Source organism: Myxocyprinus asiaticus, chromosome 3, assembly GCF_019703515.2.
Source record: "Myxocyprinus asiaticus isolate MX2 ecotype Aquarium Trade chromosome 3, UBuf_Myxa_2, whole genome shotgun sequence".
NCBI classification, from domain to species: Eukaryota; Metazoa; Chordata; class Actinopteri; order Cypriniformes; family Catostomidae; genus Myxocyprinus; species Myxocyprinus asiaticus.
Window position 1 is genome coordinate 30,025,001 of NC_059346.1, and position 19,645 is coordinate 30,044,645.

The following is a 19,645-nucleotide window of genomic DNA, read 5'->3' on the forward strand; positions in this document are numbered from 1 at the left end:
ATGCCATTTATTTTGTGAAGTGCACCAGTCCCTCCTGCAGCAAAGCACCCCCACAACATGATGATGCCACCCCCATGCTTCACGGTTGGGATGGTGTTCTTCAGGCTTGCAAGCCTCACCCTTTTTGATGGTCATTATGGCCAAATAGATGAACTTGGTACCTTCAGGTGTTTGGAAATTGCGCACATTGATGAACCAGACTTGTGGAGGTCCACAATGTTTTTTCTGAGGTCTTTGCTGATTTCTTTTGATTTTCCCATGATGTCAAGCAAAGACGCACTGAGTTTGAAGGTAGGCCTTAAAATACATCCACAGGTACACCTCCAATTCAGTACACCTCCTATCAGAAGCTAATTGTCTAAAGGCTTGACATCATTTTCTGGAATTTTCCAAGCTGCTTAAAGGCACAATTAACTTAATGTATGTAAACTTCTGACCCACTGGAATTGTGATATAGTCAATTTAAAAACTCAGCAAAAAAAAAAAAAGAAACATCCTCACTTTCAACTGCTTTTATTTTTAGCAAACTTAACATGTGTAAATATTTGTAAATATAAAAAGATTCAACAACTAAGACATAAACTGAACAAGTTTCACTGACATGTGACTAACAGAAATGGAATGTGTCCCTGAACAAAGGTAAGCCATCTCTTAATATCTATGATTTGTTTACTGTCTTTGGCGTTATGATGTAACACAAATCACAAATTAAGCAAATGTGTGAAGACGCGGTGCCGTTATGGTTCAAATGTACTTGCTGTGATTAGTGGTAATGTGACCAATATTAATCTGATTTAAATTGGATCCTCACAGAATAGTGCTGAGATGAGTGACTGATGAAATATTGAGAGCACCTGGAGTGTGTGCATGTTTGACTAAAAGTGCTCATGATTGCTCAAACAGTCTCTATCACTCAACACAACGTCTGATTGTCACGACTCGCGTTACATCACGTATACTCAGATTTGTATGTGCATGTTTATTTTTTTTAATTGTTTTTATTTTTTTTATTTTTTTATACCCGTTTGTAGTCTCTTTATCTTTTCTGTGCTCACAGTGCAGTGAGTCAGAATTTCTACCCTAATGGCTCTTAATGAAATTTAATATTCATACACGTGTAATTTACACATTCTTAAAAACAATCCTGCAAATTCATCTGAATAACAGCATGTCTGAGTTTAAATTCGTGGATACTTATAATTGCCAACAATTCACCCTCCAGAGGCCAGACTGTCATGCATCAAGGGCTGAGAAAGCGCTCATTCATTAGAGTAGCAGGGTATGTGTGATTCCCTGCATGCTGCAAAAAAGATTGGCCCTGATTCTAGACATGATCGGCCGATTTATATTGGTGGCCGATCGATCGGTATACAATCACTGAATAAAGATTTTTTTGAATCGCTGTCAGAGCGAATCGTTACACCCCTAGTGTGTTTGTTTACACATTCTTTTCATTTTTAATACAAGTTGGTAACACTCTTGAGTTCTCTCACTCAGTTCAGTCTTTGAAAATGAAAAATTGGTGCAGGCAAAAGTATTTGAAAGTGTATACCTGTATGAGCCCTTTTTTAAGCATGGAATAAACACGAAATTATAAAATAAAAAAATATTTATTTTCTTTTATTACAAAGTAATAAATTGTGCGTTATAGCTTGAGCTGGGTTCTGGCAACTGTACAGTTGCAGTGGTGCTGAAATCCCTTATATGGAGATGGTTGGGCTTGTTTTATACAAATGACTAGCTTCAGGCAAGCGCTCCCTCATTTAGAATAATACGGATTTGTTAACATTTGAACGAGGGTAAGAAAAAAATTCACCTACGTATGCACCTGTTGTAGAATTTTTTTTTTTTTATTTTTTTTTTTCCATGAGAACATTTCCTGTGCGTATAAGTACAAGTACGCAAAATCCATGCAATTATTTGTGAATGAGATCCAATGTTGTTGGTCTGCATTTCTCTTTGTCTCCCTCTATACTTATCAACATGAAATCAATATTGACCCTTTTTACTTTGAGGCAATTCACCCAAAGATTATGTCATTATTCACTCATCCTCATGTTGTTCCAAACTATTCACTTTCATTTCACCTCTGCCATACAGTGAAAGTGAATGGTGATCGAGACTGAATATTTTGCCAAACATCTCCTTTTGTGTTCCACAGAAGAAAGTCATACAGGTTTAGAATGACATTAGTGTGCGAGTAAACAATGACCATTTTTAATTGTGGGTGAACCATTCCTCTAATGTTACTGGTCTTTTTGTAATTCTTTGTTGCACTTTTTTCCAAATAAAACATGTTTGCCTTGCAATCTTTCATCAAAATGTAATAACTTGTTCCATCTCTAAAACTACTTTCCTTTTTGGCTGAGAAAATCAAGCCATGCTTTTTTTTTTTTTTTTCTCAATTAATAGTTTTACTTAGAAATATTACTAAGTTAGAATGAGGTCAAACCCACAGGCCTAATTTTTGCTCTGAATTATTTACTAACTGTTAACGTTGGTGTTTGTGGGTCATTATCAGAAGGAGAGATCAGGTTAAAGGGGTTAAGCAGCTCTGGAAGAAAATGTAGGGGGAAAAAAATTTTAACAGAAGTTTAAGGCACAAGGGAGAGTAGTGCCAAACCCTAGAGATTGCTCTTGACACTGTTGAGATGAAAGCTCACACACACAGTCTGAGCCCTCACCGCAGTGTTTGACCCACTAATGTCAGTATGTGTATTTACCTCAACCATAAATGAAACCCAGTGAAAAGAAAGAGGGGGTGGAAAACAATGCCTTTGAGAATAAACAGAGAACACCAGCAGAAAAAGATTCAGAGCAGTAGAGATAGTGAGCCAGTGCTTTGTTTGTGAAAATTGTGAGTTACATTTGAAGGTTACAGAAATAAACACGGTAAGTTTGTCAAGAGAGGCTGTGTCTGTGCATTTAGACTGATGACCTTTCTCACAAGCTCTGTTTCACACACTCATTCAGCTTGGTGGTGAACAGGCTGTGTTTGTGTTCATGGGGGCCATTGTAACCCTCTCATTCCCATCAGCCTCTCACGGTGACTCGGCCACCACTCCAACAGAAGCCTCTTTGTGAGCCTGAAACAACACCTAATGAGAGACAAAGGAAATACTCTGAAAAGTAGAATAATCCAGCAAAATCAAATGGGACAGGGATTCAAATCTGGTACTAACCGTCCTCATTTACAGATATAGCCTACAGTTCTTTGTGAACTAGGCTTCATCATGGTTAAAGGGATAGTTCATCCAAAAATGAATATTCTGCAATCATTAACTCACCATTACGTTGTTCCAAACCTGTATGACTGACTTTCTTCCGTGGAACACAAAAGGAGATGTTGGTCAGAATGACAATCTGTCACATCCTCCTTTGTGTTCCACAGACAAAATCAGTCATACGGGTTTGGAACAACTTGAGGTGGTTAATTACCATTTTGATAATTTGTGGGTAAACTATCCATTTAAAACAAGAGTGAATCATTTTTAAAGGAATAGTATAATAATACCCAAGAATGAAAATGCTCTCATTATTTACTCGCCCTCATGCCATCCCAGATGTGTATGACTTTCTTTCTCAAACAGAAACAAAGATTTTTAAAGGTATATCTCAGCTCTGTAGCTCCACAGAATGCAAGTGAATGGTGACCAAAATTTAAAAGCACAAAAAAGGACATAAAAGCAGCATAAAAGTAATCCAAATGACTTCAGTGGTTTAATCAATGTCTTAAGCGATCCAGTTGGTTTTGGGTGAGAACAGACCAAAACTCCTTTTTCACTGTACATCTTGCCATCGCAGTCTCTAGGCACAATCATGATTTCAAGCTCGATTACACTTCCTAGTGCTTGACACATGCGCAGAGAACTAGACGGCACTAGGAAGTGTAATCCAGATTGAAAACATGATCGCCAAGGAGACTGCAGATGTCAAGATTTATAGTAAAATAGGAGTTTTTATATTTTAGGCTGTTCTCACTAAGAATTATTGGATTGCTCAGAAGACATGGATTAAACCACTGGAGTCATATGGATTACTTTTATGCTGCTTTTATGTGCTTTTTGGAGCTTCAGAGTTTTGGTCACCATTCACTTGCATTGTATGGACCTACATTGCTAAGAAATTCTTTTAAAAATATTCGTTTGTGTTCAGCAGAAGAAAGTCATATATATCTGCGATGGCATGATGAGAAAATTATGAGAGGATGAGAAAATTATGAGAATTTTCATTTTTGAGTGAACTATCCCTCTAAGTTTCCTCTCTCTGTTTTCCTCAGAATCGCAGCTGTCATGTGCCTGATTGGCAGTTGTATGGTGGCAGTCATGTGTCTGTGTGTATGCGTGTGACTGCCGCATATACATCTGTGTTTTACCATTGTTATCAGGGGAAGTCTTTGTGAATGTTTGTCATCGTTCTTCTTGTTTGACTATTAAAACCATGTTGCTTATTTTTCCCTCCACAGATAAGTATGCAGAATTTGACCTGAACGATCAGGGGGATATTGGTAAGTGTGAATGCATGTGTAGTTAACACTGTGTAAGTGTTAGTGGGGAAGGGCTCTTTGTCATGCTCGCGGTGTAGGTAATGCTATGCGTGACCGATGGGGAAATGGGAGAACACACCTGTAACCAACTTAAAGGTCACTGTCTATATGATTTAGAGTAAGAATGAAGAAGGCTCTGTTACATAGCGATGTAATAATATTCAGAAAGCACCATATAAAATTTTGGATGGATTGATTTTAATTTTTTTTTATTGGCAGTTCAGTCTAGATTGGAGTCTCAGGAGAATGTCTCCCAGAAATTTAAAAAGTAACAATTTGCATCTTAGCAGATGTTTAATTGTTCAAGATGACATTGAAATCAAAATCTTCCCTATTTATTTTCTCATTAAATGTTCCTGTTCTTATCTTGCATGATTAATCATTGTTTTACTCTAAAGAAAAAGTAGGCCTATTTCATACTTTCAGACAATTAGTCTTTCATACTGTGATACAACTTTTCTACTGATATAACCATGGGTAGAGAAAAAGAATGTTAACCAATAATATGGCCAATCATCCACGTTCAGATCAAATCCTCATTTATAAATGTCCACCCTACTTTATACGCTGTTATTTATGTAAAGGTTTTTTTTTTTTTTTTGTCATGCCAAAAAAGCACATTAAAATGTTAAACATCACATTATGGAAGTTAATTGTGAATACCATTTCATGTTGTTTTTATAATTCTAGCTGTAGTTCATCTCAGGTGGGAAGCTCATTTCACATATATCCGTAAAAAATTTAATAGCTTGTCCACATTAGATGGTGGAAGAAAGTGGCATAGGTCCTCATTCCTGATTGTAAACAATTTAGATTTGTGTGCCACAGATATAACAGCACTTTAAAGGATGATGAAGCACTTGTAAAAAATGTGTGGTGGTGTGTGATGGCTGGAGTTAGGGCTGTCACGATTATGAAATTTGGCTGACGATAAATTGTCAGACAAATAATTGCAATTATGACGATTAATTGTCTGTTTTAGGGCTATGGCGATTTAATTTTCTCTTTTAGAGCTTTCACAATTAATTGTCATATAAATTGTCATATTTCTTAAGGTGTAATTGTGCTTTACACACCTTGTCTTAATTTTTAACCTCATATACAAATCAAATGATAAAATAGGGATATATGATTTACTTTTAAGGCTTTAAAACTATATGAATGACATGAAAATAATGTTTTAAATATCAAAATACTAAATACTAAAAATATGTCTCTCTTTGGTCTATTTTAGTTTTGGGCAATTTTACATTTTACACTGTTGTTTTTGGAATTCATTAAAAATATATTTTAATTAAAAAATGTATATACACACACACATACAAACACACTACCTGTCTAAAGTTTTAGAACACCCCCATTTTTCCAGTTTTTAATGAAATTTAAGCAGTTCAAGTCCAGTGAATAACCTGAAATGGTACAATGGTAAGCGGTAAACTGCCAGAGGTTAAAAAAAAAAGTTTAGGTTACCAAAAACTGAAAAATAATGTACATTTCAGAGTTATACAAAAAAGCCTTTTTCAGGGAACAAGTAATGAGTTAACTTACAGCTGTTCTGCAGCAATGGAAGTAAATTAAGCCTTGAAAGTTGATGCTAACAATTCCTACAGGTGTCCCAACTTTTGTTGATTACTTACAAACCCTCTGTCTGTATAAAAGCAGTGTTGGAACAGACTGTTACTGTTAACAGACTGGGGGGCGTGGTCAATTTGGACAGTATTGTACTGCAGGAAGTAGTATATTGCTCTCATAATGGTGAGGAAAAAGGCAATTAACAAAGGAAGACAGACAGACCATTATAACCCTGTGGCAGTGGGGGGCGTGGTCAAGTGTCCGTCCGGAGAGGGAGAAAGCGGTAAGGGTGCTTGCACCTGAGCTAGATTGTTTAACACCTGTCTCTAATTCCAGCGAGCATGGGGAGAGCGGCATATAACCAGCCACTCCACCAGCAGCAGAGTGAGAGTGTCTGGAACAAGAAAGGCCACGGTGTAACCGAAGCTGAAGCAGTTAAATCTGTTATGGGTGTGAAGCTGATGTGTTGAGGTTATTACATTCCTGTGAAATGTGTGATGCGCTGGAAGGGGAGGCGGAGCTGGGGCCATCTTCGTCTGCTCCACGTCAGAATGACGTGAGGAGGGGAGAGGCTACAGCCCCTCCCATCCTCAGGGGATTTCCCGAAGGGGATTTCCCTTTTGGAGCAGTTGCGAGACGAAACCCTCAAGCACGACTTTGACCAAGTGAGTGATCGATGGTCAACAACTCCAGCCAAATGTCGCTCTTTCATATCCGTGTTTCGCAATTATAAACGAGCGGTGGTATAGAGTGACGCAGGGCGCTCAAAGGATGATACAGCTCTGCTCTTAATACCGCAGAGCCGTCGGGAAATGGTGTTCCAGGCGGCTCATTATAATCCCATGGCAGGTCATCTAGGGGAAAGAAAAACACTGAACTGCCTAATAGCCCGTTTCTTTGGCCGGGCATTGGCGGCGATGTCCGCAGGTGGTGTGCGGCATGCCACGAATATCAGCTGGTGAATCCACCGGCCACCCCAAAAGCGCCATTTGCGCCCCCTTCCGCTGATCGAGGTCCCCTTCGAGAGAATTGGAATGGACCTTGTCGGGCCATTAGAGCGGTCAGCGCGTGGACACCACTTTGTACTGGTCTTAGTGGACTATGCAACGCGATATCCGGAAGCGGTGCCTCTACGCAACATCTCAGCACGTAGTGTTGCTGAGCCACTCTTCAAAATAATCTCCTGGGTGGGGATTCCGAAAGAAATCCTCACCGATCAGGGCACAACCTTTGTCACGGACAAAGCTTTACGAATTATTGGGCATTAAATCAATCCGCACCAACATTTACCATCCACAAACAGATGGCCTGGTCGAGTGATTTAATAAAACCCTTAAAAATATGATTCGTAAGTTCGTGCACGAGGATGCTAGAAATTGGGACTAATGGCTCGATCCCCTGTTATTTGCAGTACGAGAGGTCCCGCAAGCCTCCACGGGGTTTTCACCATTCGAGCTGCTGTATGGGCAGTGCCCGCACGCCGTGCTTTGTCATACGCGAAGCTTGGGAGGAGGAACCTTCAAGTAAAAACGAAATTCAATACGTTCTTGATCTTGGAGCAAAACTCCACACTTTGGGGCAACTAACACAGGAGAATTTGTTCCAAGCTCAAGAACGACGGAGCCGACTGTACGACAGGGGAACCCGGCTGTGGGAATTTGCACTGGGAGATAAGGTACTCGTATTACTCCCCACATCGAGCTCTAAATTACTCGCCAAGTGGCAAGGACCCTTTGAGGTCACACAACGAGTGGGGGATCTCGATTATGAGATAAAGCGAACCAATAGAGGGGGCACACTTCAAATATATCACCTCAACCTCCTGAAATTGTGGAGGGAGGCGGTCCCTGTGACGTTGGCTACGGTAGTTCCGGAGAGGGCGGAGCTCGGGCTGGAGGTGAATACAAAACAAAATCATTTTACCCTGGTCATTTGCGGAGACCACCTCTCACCGTGTCAGCTCGCAGAGGTTGCCAAGTTGCAAGAGGAGTTTGCAGATGTGTTTTCTCCTCTGCCAGGTTGAACGAACCTCATCCAGCACCACATCGAGACCGAGCCGGGGGTGGTGGTACGGAGCCATCCCTACCATTTGCCCGAGCACAAAAATAAAATTGTCTGGGCAGAATTGGATGCAGTGCTCGTTATGGGGGTACTATAGGAATCCCACAGCGATTGGTCCAGCCCGGTTGTTCTAGTTCTTAAGAGCGATGGGTCTGTACGGTTCTTTGTGGATTACAGAAAAGTCAACGTGTCTTTTTTGACGCGTACCCAATGCCTAGATTTGATGAGTTGCTCGATCGGTTGGGCACTGCTCGATTTGATTCGACACTGGATTTGACAAAGGGATATTGGTAGATCCCCTTGACACCAATTTCCTGTGAAAAAACAGCCTTCTCCACGCCGTTTGGATTACATCAATTTGTGACGCTTCCGTTCGGTTTATTTGGAGCCCCGGCCACATTTCAGCATCTCGTGGACCGAATCCTCAGACCGCATTTGGTTTACGCCGCTGCCTATTTAGATGACATCATCTTTAAAGCAATGATTGGCAGTGGCACATGCAGCATCTGAGGGCGGTTCTGAGATCGCTGCGACGAGCAGGACTCTCAGCAAACCCGAAGAAGTGCGCGATTGGGCGGATGGAGGTACGGTATCTGGGGTTCCACTTGGGCTACGGGCAGGTGTGTCCCCAAATTGACAAGACTGCATTGATTGCGACCTGCCCGAGGCCCAAGACCAAAAAGGTTCCTGGGGCTGGCTGGCTATTATAGGAGGTTCGTGCCTAATTATTCGGATGTCACCAGCCCACTGACTGATCTCACTAAAAACGGAGCTCCAGACCCGGTCCAGTGGATGGAGCAGTGTCGACAAGCGTTCATGCAGGTTAAAGCTGCACTTTGCGGGGGGGGGGCGCTTTTACATTCACCCGATTTCTCTCTCCCTTTTGTGTTACAGACAGACGGCTGGGGGCCGTACTCTCGCAGGTGGTGGAGGGGGAGGAGCGCCCGGTGCTGTACATTAGCTGCAAGCTCTCAAAGAAGGAGACTAAGTACAGCACCGTGGAAAAGGGAGTGTCTCGCCATCAAGTGGGCGGTCCTCACCCTCCGGTATTACCTATTGGGGCGGGCCTTCACCCTCTGCTCAGATCACGCCCCACTCCAATGGCTCCACCACATGAAAGATACCAACGTGCGGATCACCCATTGGTATCTGGCTCTTCAGCCGTTTAAGTTCAAGGTGGTCCACAGACCGGGAGCACAGACAGCTGTCGCCGACTTCCTCTCCAGAAATGGGGGGAGTGGTAGGCAGGCCGGATGCCTCCCCGGCCTGAGTCGGGCGGTGGGGATATGTGGCAGTGGGGGGGCGTGGTCAAGCATCCGTCCGGAGAGAAAGTGGTAAGGGTGCTTGCACCTGAGCTAGATTATGTTTAACACCTGTCTTTATTTCCAGTGAGCATTGGGAGAGTGGCATATAACCAGCCACACCACCAGCAGCAGAGTGAGAGAGTCTGGCACAAGAAAGGCCACGGTGTACCCGAAGCTGAAGCAGTTTAATCTGTTATGTGTGAGCTGATGTGTTGAGGTTATTACGTTCCTGTGAAGCTGATGTGTTAGTCTGACTACCTGCTGTGAATCTGACGAGTTTTTGAACTTGGAAAAACCTTGAAGTGGCCGATTAAAAATCTTACCTGTGCCAGAAGAAATTCTGCTTCCCTGTGTCTACTTCCTTCCTGCTATTGAGTTGTCTCAAAAACCCTTAAAAGTGTAGGTCTTTCCTTTTAGAGAAATTGCAAAAAAAGCCACGGTGTCAGTGAGTACAGTTTTCTACACCATCAAAAGGCACTTGGAAACTGGAGGAAACTCTGACAGGAAGAGGTCTGGCAGACCCAAAGCCACAACAGAATCAGAAGACAAGTTTCTGAGAGTCAACAGCTTGTGTGATAGGCGGCTCACAGGACAACAGCTTCAAGCACAGCTTAACACTGGTCGAAGTAAGCAAGTCTCAGTTTCAACTGTGAAGAAGACTTCGAGCTGCAGGTTTGACGGGTCGAGTGGCAGTAAGAAAGCCATTGCTAAGATGTCAAAATAAGAAAAAGAGGCTTGCCTGGGCCATGAAGCACTGCCTGTGGACTAAACACTGGAAGAAGGTCTTATGGACCGATTAATCAAAATTTGAAATGTTCAGTTCATCATGCAGGGTTTTTGTACGCCGTCGAGTAGGAGAAAGGATGGTTCCTCGGTGTGAGACACCAACTGTCAAACATGGAGGAGGAAGCGTGATGGTCTGGGGCTCTTTTGCTGGATCCAGAGTCAGCGACTTGCACAGAGTGAGTGGCACCCTGAACCAAAACTGCTATCACAGCATTTTGCGGCGCCATGCGATACCCTCTGATATACGCCTAGTTGGTCGGGTTCATCCTACAGCAAAATAATGACCCAAAACATACCTCCAGGCTATGTGAGAAAAGACGGTAGGATTCAAATCATGGAATGGCCAGCACAGCCTCCAGACTTCAACCCCATCGAGCTTGTTTGGGATGAACTGGACAGAAGGGTGAAAGTAAAGCAACACATTTGTGGGAACTTGGGAAGAACTTTCTGAACAATATTTGATTTCCGTTGTAGAAAAAATGCCACGAGTGTGTTCGGCTGTTATATCTGCAGAAGGTGGCTACTTTGAGTCAAAAATTTACATTTTGTTAAACAAATGATCCCATGATTTCTTTATCTCCAATTGTTTATTTGTTTTATGCTTTAATTTGAGTACATTGAGACAATAAACTGCGTAAATTTCAATAAAAACTGGAAAAATGTGTTCTAAAACTTTTGACCGGTAGTGTATATAATACAAAATATATTTCTGTTATATTTATATATTATTATTATTATTATTATTATTATTATTTTATATTATGCAATAGTAAAATATTTCTGTCATAATTTCTCCACTTTCAAATATTATTTTAATGCTCTTTGATTAAACCTAGGAGCCCTTATTTCTCATGAAGCAAAACGTTTGAGATTTCTTTTCATCGTTTTTTAATTCCACAGAAATAAAGTAAGCTCGTGTCACTGTGTCATTAACACTGCGTGTATGAACCCGTTATGACCAGGAACATTTTCCATTTACATGATTGATTAAAGTGAAACTGGAGCGCTTTGTGTTCACTATCAAAGTTTATATTTGTTAATTTATATTTTTGTGGGATTTTGGCGTGAGCCTCTGCTGAGGAAGCGCCCCTCGAGTGCTTGAAGTGCTTCAGATGCTCTTCTAGACAGGAGCTGCTCAGGTTGACAACCACGGCGCAGCTCAGTGATGCTCAGAGTTAAACTGAATGACACACAAACACGCCGTTGATGGCATTTATATATTCGCTTAAATTCCTTTAGTTTTGTATTAAAATGTGATTGGAATTTAAAGTGCACAATAATTGCGGTTAGAGCAAATAACCGCGATCAGACAGTTATTTAATAATCGTGACGGGCCTAGCTGGAGTATTTGTGTGTAATGTGTGGCAGAAAAATGCACAATGAGGATAAAATGTTTCATAAAAACGTCTTTGAAATGTAATATCAAATTTATTTATAAAGCACTTTAAAAGTACAGAGTACACAATTTGGTCTATTCAGTACAAATGTCCACTAATGCAAATTATGTGGGACAGTAAACGGTGAAAGCTCTATGTAACTCTACTCAAAGTACAGACGTATTTTTGTTTTGTAGTGTTGGCCCTTTGGCTGCCTCGCATAAGCATCATAGATCACATATACAGTTTGTTTTTGTTGTCAGGCAATTATCACGTTCCATCTAGATTGCTCAAGTGTAAATGCATTTCTGTGAACATTAATGATCTATCTATTCAGTGTGTAGTAATTATTTGGTATTGGTCTGAAGAGCCTTTAAAGGGACTCACCCTCATGTTGTTCCAAACACGTCACTTTTCTTTCGGAGCTGTTAGGCAGAATGTTTGCCTCAGTCACCATTCTCTTTCATTGTCTTTTTTTTTTTTTTCATACAATGAAAGTCATATGGATTTGGAACAACATAAAGGTGAGTAAATGCTGACCAAATTAAAAATTTTGGATGAACTGTCCCTTTAAAGGAAGATGTTAATGTGACGGCTGTATGTGCTCCTACTATCTAGACATGATGGGTCTGAAGAGAATGATGGAGAAGCTGGGTGTGCCAAAGACTCATCTGGAGATGAAGAAAATGATCTCAGAGGTGACGGGGGGCTGCAGCGACACAATCAACTACAGGGACTTTGTCAAAATGATGCTTGGCAAGAGATCAGCTGTCCTCAAACTGTACGTGCATGTGTGCGCACATATTTGAACATGTTTCTGTAATACTGCACGAACGTTCTCTCTTCAGCTTGTTTTCAATATTGGCAAATGCAATTATGCAGAATTGTCTCTGGCTATTCCCTGCTGGTTTATGCTTTGGCTCAGTTTGGCTATTTTTAGAGGTGTGTGCGTGCTTTGATTTTGTCAGCACATCCATTGCAGGATCAGCATATCTGTGCCATTATCTCTTCCTGGAAGAGGATATGCTGTGACAGGTGATTTTGTCATGATGAGACACATGGTGTCACCCCTCTGGTCCTGTGTTTGGACTCTCTGGCCTTAGAAACTTAAAGTATGCAAATACTGTTATGTAATAAGTTTTTCCAGTGATGTTGGGTGCGTCTATCCCCTAATTATAAATATGGATCTTTTCTAAGTTGGCATGGGTACCACTGAACTCCTCCCTAGTGTTGGTGAAGAGGATAAACATCCTCTGGCTTCCTGTTTTTTTCCTTTAACACAGGAACACGGTAGTTTGAAGAAAAGAAAAAAATGGTTGTTTGTGCCAAATTTCATGATTGTTTGAAAAAAATATTAAAGGAATAGTTCACACAAAAATGGAAGTTCTCATTTACTCAACCTCATGCCATGCCAAATGTGTATGATTTTCTTCTAAAAATCTTTGTATTCTGCAGAAGAATATCTCTGCTCTGTAGGTCCATACAATGGAAGTGAATGTTGGCTAAAACTTTGAAGCTCCAAAAGGCATATAAAGGCAGCATAAAATGCATTAAACTCAAATGGATGTCTTCTGAAGCAAAATGGTTGGTTTTGGGTGAGAACAGACCAAAATGAAACATCTTGCAATTGCAGTCTCTAGGCACGATCATGATTTTAAGCTCGGTTACACTTCCTAGCGCCATCTAGCATTCTGCATGTGTCAAGCACTAGGAAGTGTAATCAAGCTGAAACCATGATCGTGCCTAGAGGCTGCAATGACAAGATGTATAGTGAAGGAGTTACATTTTGGTCTGGTCTCACCCAAAGCTGATTAATTGCTTCAGAAGACATCCAACCATTGGAATCTCAATCTACAGAGCTGAGATATTCTCCAAAAAAATTTCATTTGCGTTCTGCAAAAGTCAGTCAGTCATACACATCTGGTATGGAATGATGGTGAGTAAATGATGAGGGAATTTTCATTTTTGGGTGAACTATCCCTTTGAGCTATTTCTCACAAGGTTTTTGAGTGGACTCACTGACTGGTATTTTGTAGACTCTAGTACACACAAAGTGCTCAGATTTGAGAATCACAGCACACAGCTTGGTGTTAAGTGGTTGAACCTCCATTGGAGTTGTTATAATAAATAATGAATTACCCTGTAAAAGTACTGTTAATACCCATGGCAGAGTGAAATGGGCCAGAGATGATCTGTGACACCTTGTGGTGGGGAGTGAAGACAGACAAAGTGGTGAACAATGCAAGCAAAGTTTAGCGTATATTGTACAGTTAGAAAAACACAAAGGAATCACGTCAAAGGTTTTTACACTTATTTTGAGTAAAACTTAACCACATCCATTGGGTCTTCCCCAGAAATCAGAATGAGAGACAAATTAGTGTCCTGCTAAATAACACCAGACATCAACACCAAATAAAAGAAAATGTGAGGGGTGCTAAAATCAACAGAACAATGTTGCTGCTAGTGTGTTCTCAGTGGTTCCTATGTGGTTACTTGCTGGGTCTAGTCTCAAGAGGCCATCAAGTCTATACTGGTCCCTAGATATTACTTTGGTCCCTTCTTCAGTGTCTATGGGATTTTTAACCTGTTTTATAGTGTGCCAGGTGAAAGTCTGTAAGTCCAGTTGCTTTGAGAAGTAGCAGCACATTTCTCAAAAAGCTGCACAATTTAAGGTATCATTCATGTCCATAGCACAAACGATGTGGGACAAGTTATGTGTCTAGTTTAATCCTTAGGGTTTGGTGGTAGGGGTTTGTTCGCATCCCAAGTATGTGCAGTAGTAATAGTGAGTGTGTTTACATGCACACCAATATGCTGATACCTACCCAAAATCAGCGTATTAAAAAAAAATCTGAAAAAGGAAGAGAACTGCATTTGCATGAAACATTGCTTTGACGTCAAAACGTAAACAGGCATGCACTCAATTGCGCACATTGGATAAGCCAGTAAGGGTGTGTTCACACTTGTAGTTTGGTTCTCTTGGTCCGGACCAAAAAAGAAAATGTTACATTTAGTCCTGGTTCCCTTAGCATTCACACTGGCATTTTTAACACCGAACCTAAAGATACAAAACAAAAGGCATAAGGATAAGATCACAACCTGATTGGACAGCTTTTATGACGTATATTTTGCGACAGAACTTTCCAAACATCCAAAACTATGCTGGCTGCTGGGCTAAATGCACTCATTGGATTTACAGTATGTATATATGGTGGTATTTTTACCAGCTGAGAACAAACGAAGAGCTAATAAAATGTGTAAAGGAGTCAAAACATTGCCAGGAATTCCTCCGTTGCACGCACAAACGAAGATATGCTATAAGGACGGCTGACGATGATTCCGACGCCTGTACCGAACTGTAATGGGCAACATGGCTCCTATGATGAGAAGAACCAGGTATGCTTGAGGTCAGTATTAAAGGCAAATTACTTCCTGTTATTGGTCCGTTTAGACGTCTTTGGTCCATGCTGCGTACATATATCAGTCGAACTGCACCAAAGTTCGTTTGGAAGTGGACCGAGACCCACTATTCAGGGGGTCTTGGTCCGCTTGTTTTGTGCGCACCAAGGTTCGGATGGCAGCGTTCACACTTGTTCAAATGAACCGCACTAACAGAGCAATCGCACCAGAGTTCGTTTTAATCTAACCAAACCTGCCAAGTGTGAACACATCCTAAGAGATGTGTAGTCGGGGTAATGGGGAAAAAAAAAGATTGGTTTATGCTTAAACGTTTATGGACTTATCCCAATAAAACAAAACCGTTAAAGGCTTTTGCATGGCCTTACGCATTGTTGGCTTAAGCATAATTTTTAAGACTATGCATGCAAACTTGCTCGCTGATGCTTGCCTTAGCAAACAGCACTTATTATAAAAACTGTCACTGTTTCTGCAGTTCTGTGCCCTCATGCTGCAGATTCTTTAAATCTTTGATGGCTGAGGATGGTGACGGAATTATTATTAGATAATAATAAGTCCATACAAGTTAAGACCAAGTTGAACAATCAAAATAGAGATGTTTTCTTTGTGTGAGTGTGTCTGTATCATAAAATTCTACACATTGTGAATAGGTGATTTGTGAGAAGCTGTTGGTTGAGTCAGGGCTTGTTAAGGGCTTATAAGAGATTTGTCAAGGTTTACCTGAAATGGAAAGTCGCATGCTCTGAATAGATGGATCAGCGGTTCTTCACATTCTCACCCTCACTGTCATCCTCTCTTATATCTCCACCTCATATCTCAAACTCCAGGGTTTGGTCTAGCTTTTGTTGTTCCACAAGCTCAAGCTTTTTTCTTTAAGTGTGCTCGCTCGCGCTCTCTCTCTCTCTCTCTCTCTCTCTCTCTCTCTCTCTCTCTCTCTCTCTCCCCACTAATCTACTTGTTTTGCTCGGTGGGAAGCTGAGACTGCATATAGGTATTGCTGGACACTGAGTGGACACCAGAAAAGACACTTTTAATCCTGACTCCTGTGTGTGCTGGTCTTAAACAGCTATAGTTGTATATAGAAGCCTTATTCTCTAGATGTGACTTGTGACTTGTTTGTATATGCATCTAAAAGTATGTCAAAGTATTTTGAATCTGTTGTAATAATAGTCATATATATATATATATATAATAAATTAGTATCTAATTTTCTTCTTTAGAGAACTTTAGATAGATAAGCCATTTCCAAAAATAGACACTGACTTTCTGTTATAGTGGTGGGTAGATTAAACTTGCATGTAAAAACACCTGCAATGCTAATATGGCTTAATGATTTTACCTTAAATGTTTCTAATGACTTGATGGATGTAAAACATTTATTTTTTTCCCACTTTAAATCATGGGCCTAACTTTTAAGTGGCAAAAGTGTGGGGGATTGATTTTTTTTTTTAATTTTTTTTTTTTTATCCATATTGCACTACATGTACAGTAGCTACATACATTCCTGATGTATATTTTAGTCTTAATTGTTGAATTCCCTTGACCTTTTGCTCTTATTTGTGTATCTGTGGTTTTTACTGATAGCCAAATTTTTTTCTCCCCTCTCTCAGGGTTATGATGTTTGAAGATAAAGCTAACGGGACCAGCTGTAAACCTGATGGGCCACCACCCAAACGTGACATCACCAGCCTACCATAGATCAGCTGAGGAGTGGAGATTGATTTGATAAGATGACCCTGCATTTGCAAATCCCAACCATTTAACATTAGGGGCTAGGCTCAAATAGCCCTACCTAGAATCTGTTACCAAGACCCAGGGAAAATCTTAGTTCTGAGAAGGACAAAATAGGGGGGGAAAGGAGAGAGGTGTATACATTTGCTGTGAAAAAGTCAAAGTGCATAATAGCTTTTTATAAGTAAACCAATGTATATATTTATATGAAAAGGGTGTTTCTGAATAGTATTTACAAGCACAAATCCTGTGGGTGAAGTAACCGTGAAGTTATGTGTGCAAGACTGCAAGTGTACTAAGTATAGTGGACAGGATGACGTCATTTATTTAGCAAGACAAATTTTTCTTCCCCAAAAGCAATGTGCTTGTTTTCATTCCAGTGTGTGTATGTGTATATATATATATATATATATATATATATATATATATATATATATATATATATATATATATATATATTATTATTATTATTATTATTATTATTATTATTATTATTATTTTTTTTTTTTTTTTTTTTTTGCCAGTTTGTCATTCATAATTCTAAACGCTTGAAGCCATTTTCAGCTTGTGCTTACTCTGCTCTCCGTGTCCTATAGTATGACATCATAAGTGTATGGGGCTATTTTGTTTTAAGATTCGGATATTGCTTGGCCAGTTGCAGTGAAAACTTTTGATTTAGGTTGGTCTGGTGTTCCTAAATGAAGAACTTCCATTGTGTTTGTAACATTACAGGAAGATGAGGGAAAGGAGAATGCTGGGATATGAGTGAGGAAAAAACCATCATGATGAATGAGGGAAACCAAGAATTGGAATAGTTTTCATTCATAAAAGTTGTTTTGCTCATTATTTCACCTTTTTTGTGGATTGTCTGAACTAAATGACTAATCTGTTATGTTACTGTACTAAGCACATTAACAGTTAAGCACATTCATTATACAGCTATGCTTTGAATTACGCTTTTAGGATGTACTTTATTCTCCTGCTTAAATTTTTATGGATAGGTGTCTTCTGGACCAGCTGCATTTAAGATCCCTAGGAGTCGTCTTTTTAGTCACTGAATAGCCTGGTTTGAAACCACACTTTCCAAGGGCCTCACTCTGTTTGATGTAGCAGAGGTTTTGAGTGAAGCATCTATGTGTGGGGATGTGCGTGTATTTATGTGCTTAGAATTTATATTCCGAGTCGCATTTTATTTTTTGTGTGGAGTCCTTGGAAAACTGTTTGTCTCGTTTTAACTCGAGCAAGTTTAAATGTGTACCTGATATTATGTAGTGCTGTTGTCTTATTTTATTTTCCACTTGCCTCACAAGTTTTCTGTCTGTTCCATAAGATGTGTTGTGTAAGGCAAGCCCTATTGTGAAGTAAATCTCAGAAGAGTTAGGTTTGTTTTTTTCCCCCTCACTGTGAGTCTCCTTTCTGACTATGAGTAAGATAAGGTCATGGCAGAAGAGGCTTTCTGTTGCATTTTGAACTCAACCTGCAAACAAAACTCACTTTTATTTGTTTGTTATGTGATGTTTTATGGGTTTTATTTTTGTGCCTCTGTTAAATTTTCTCATGTTTTTATTTTCCTCATTCTCACAGTATGATTCAGTGGCTGCACTGTATTGCTTTTTATTATAAATGCATTATTTTTATTTTTTTAAATGACTTATTTGTTTTCTCTGTCAGCATATTAATTAGTGGAGGCATTTGTGAAGTTTCTATTCCCCCCCCCCCCCTTTTTATTTATTTTTATTTATTTTTTCCTTTTTTCTTTTGGCAAACACCAGAGGAAGTAAAGATCATACTGTTACACCTGAACTGTTAGTGGGGATTTATTTCTTCGTGTCTCTTTCGTTAAGGTTTCGTTAAGGTTTAAAAATGGAATAAACATACAAAATAATGAAAATCTAAACCATTTCAGAAATGAAAAATGAAAGCATTTTCAGAAATTAATTTCAGGCACTGAGTAATGCAGAGATTTAATGTTAATTTCTACATAGACTTTTTTTTATGTTAACATTAGGTTATGCAGCCATAATACATTCATAAGATATTTAATAAGTTTTAATATATTATTTTAAAAAGACAGTACAATACACAGTAATGTAATATTACAACAATTCAAGTAATGAAAAAAACCAACAGTTCCAAAAATGCATAAAAGATGAAAAACTAGAATGACAGGGTTTAAAAAGTGCTCGCACTCCTGGATTTAATACTTTTGTGCATTTTGCGTTAATAACAGCCATCAGTCTGTTTGGATGTCTCTACTCCAGCACATATATTGGGAATATTTGCCAATTCTTCCTTGCAGAATTGTTTGAGTTCAGTGAAATTGTATGGTGAGCTGCGATGGACTGCTTTCTTCAAGTCCATCCACACGTTTTTAATTGGATGTTGGTCAGGGCTCTGATTTGGCCATGTATGGACACAGATTTTCCTTAAGAATTTGAGTGTACATGGCAGTACACTGTAGCTGGGTATACAAACAATAGAAGTCAATGTAAACTCCCCACCATGGTGGTAAAACAAACTTGTGTTGGTGTACATATGTTTTAGAGCAGTGGTTCCCAACCCTGTTCCTGGAGGCCCCTGAACACTGCACACTTTGTATATATCTGACACACCCAATTCAGGTCTTGGAGTCTCTACTAATGAGTTGAATCAGGTGTGTTTGATTAGGGAAATATCCAAAATGTGTAGTGTTGGTGGGGGGCTCCAGGAACAGGGTTGGGAACCAACTCTCTTCTATGAAACAGAACAGCTACTCAGTTGGAATGCTAATGCATATCTAGTGTACAAGTGCTGTAATTTAAGGAACTTTCTTGTGACTATTCTGCAGCCAATAATGAAGCCATAAGAGAGAC

At 39.9% G+C, this 19,645-nt stretch overlaps 1 protein-coding gene across 1 annotated transcript in view; it reads left to right on the forward strand.

Annotated features, from left to right (window-relative positions):
• LOC127419110 (allograft inflammatory factor 1-like) overlaps nucleotides 1-17,202 on the forward strand; it is a 38,231-nt gene extending 21,029 nt beyond the window's left edge. Inside the window, exons 4-6 of the mRNA XM_051660246.1 lie at nucleotides 4,466-4,507; nucleotides 12,264-12,426; nucleotides 16,673-17,202. Of these exons, the coding sequence (XP_051516206.1) occupies nucleotides 4,466-4,507; nucleotides 12,264-12,426; nucleotides 16,673-16,760 (293 nt within the window). The 3' untranslated portion in view covers nucleotides 16,761-17,202. The remainder of the gene's footprint in view (nucleotides 1-4,465; nucleotides 4,508-12,263; nucleotides 12,427-16,672) is intronic.
• Nucleotides 17,203-19,645: the final 2,443 nt, after the last annotated feature.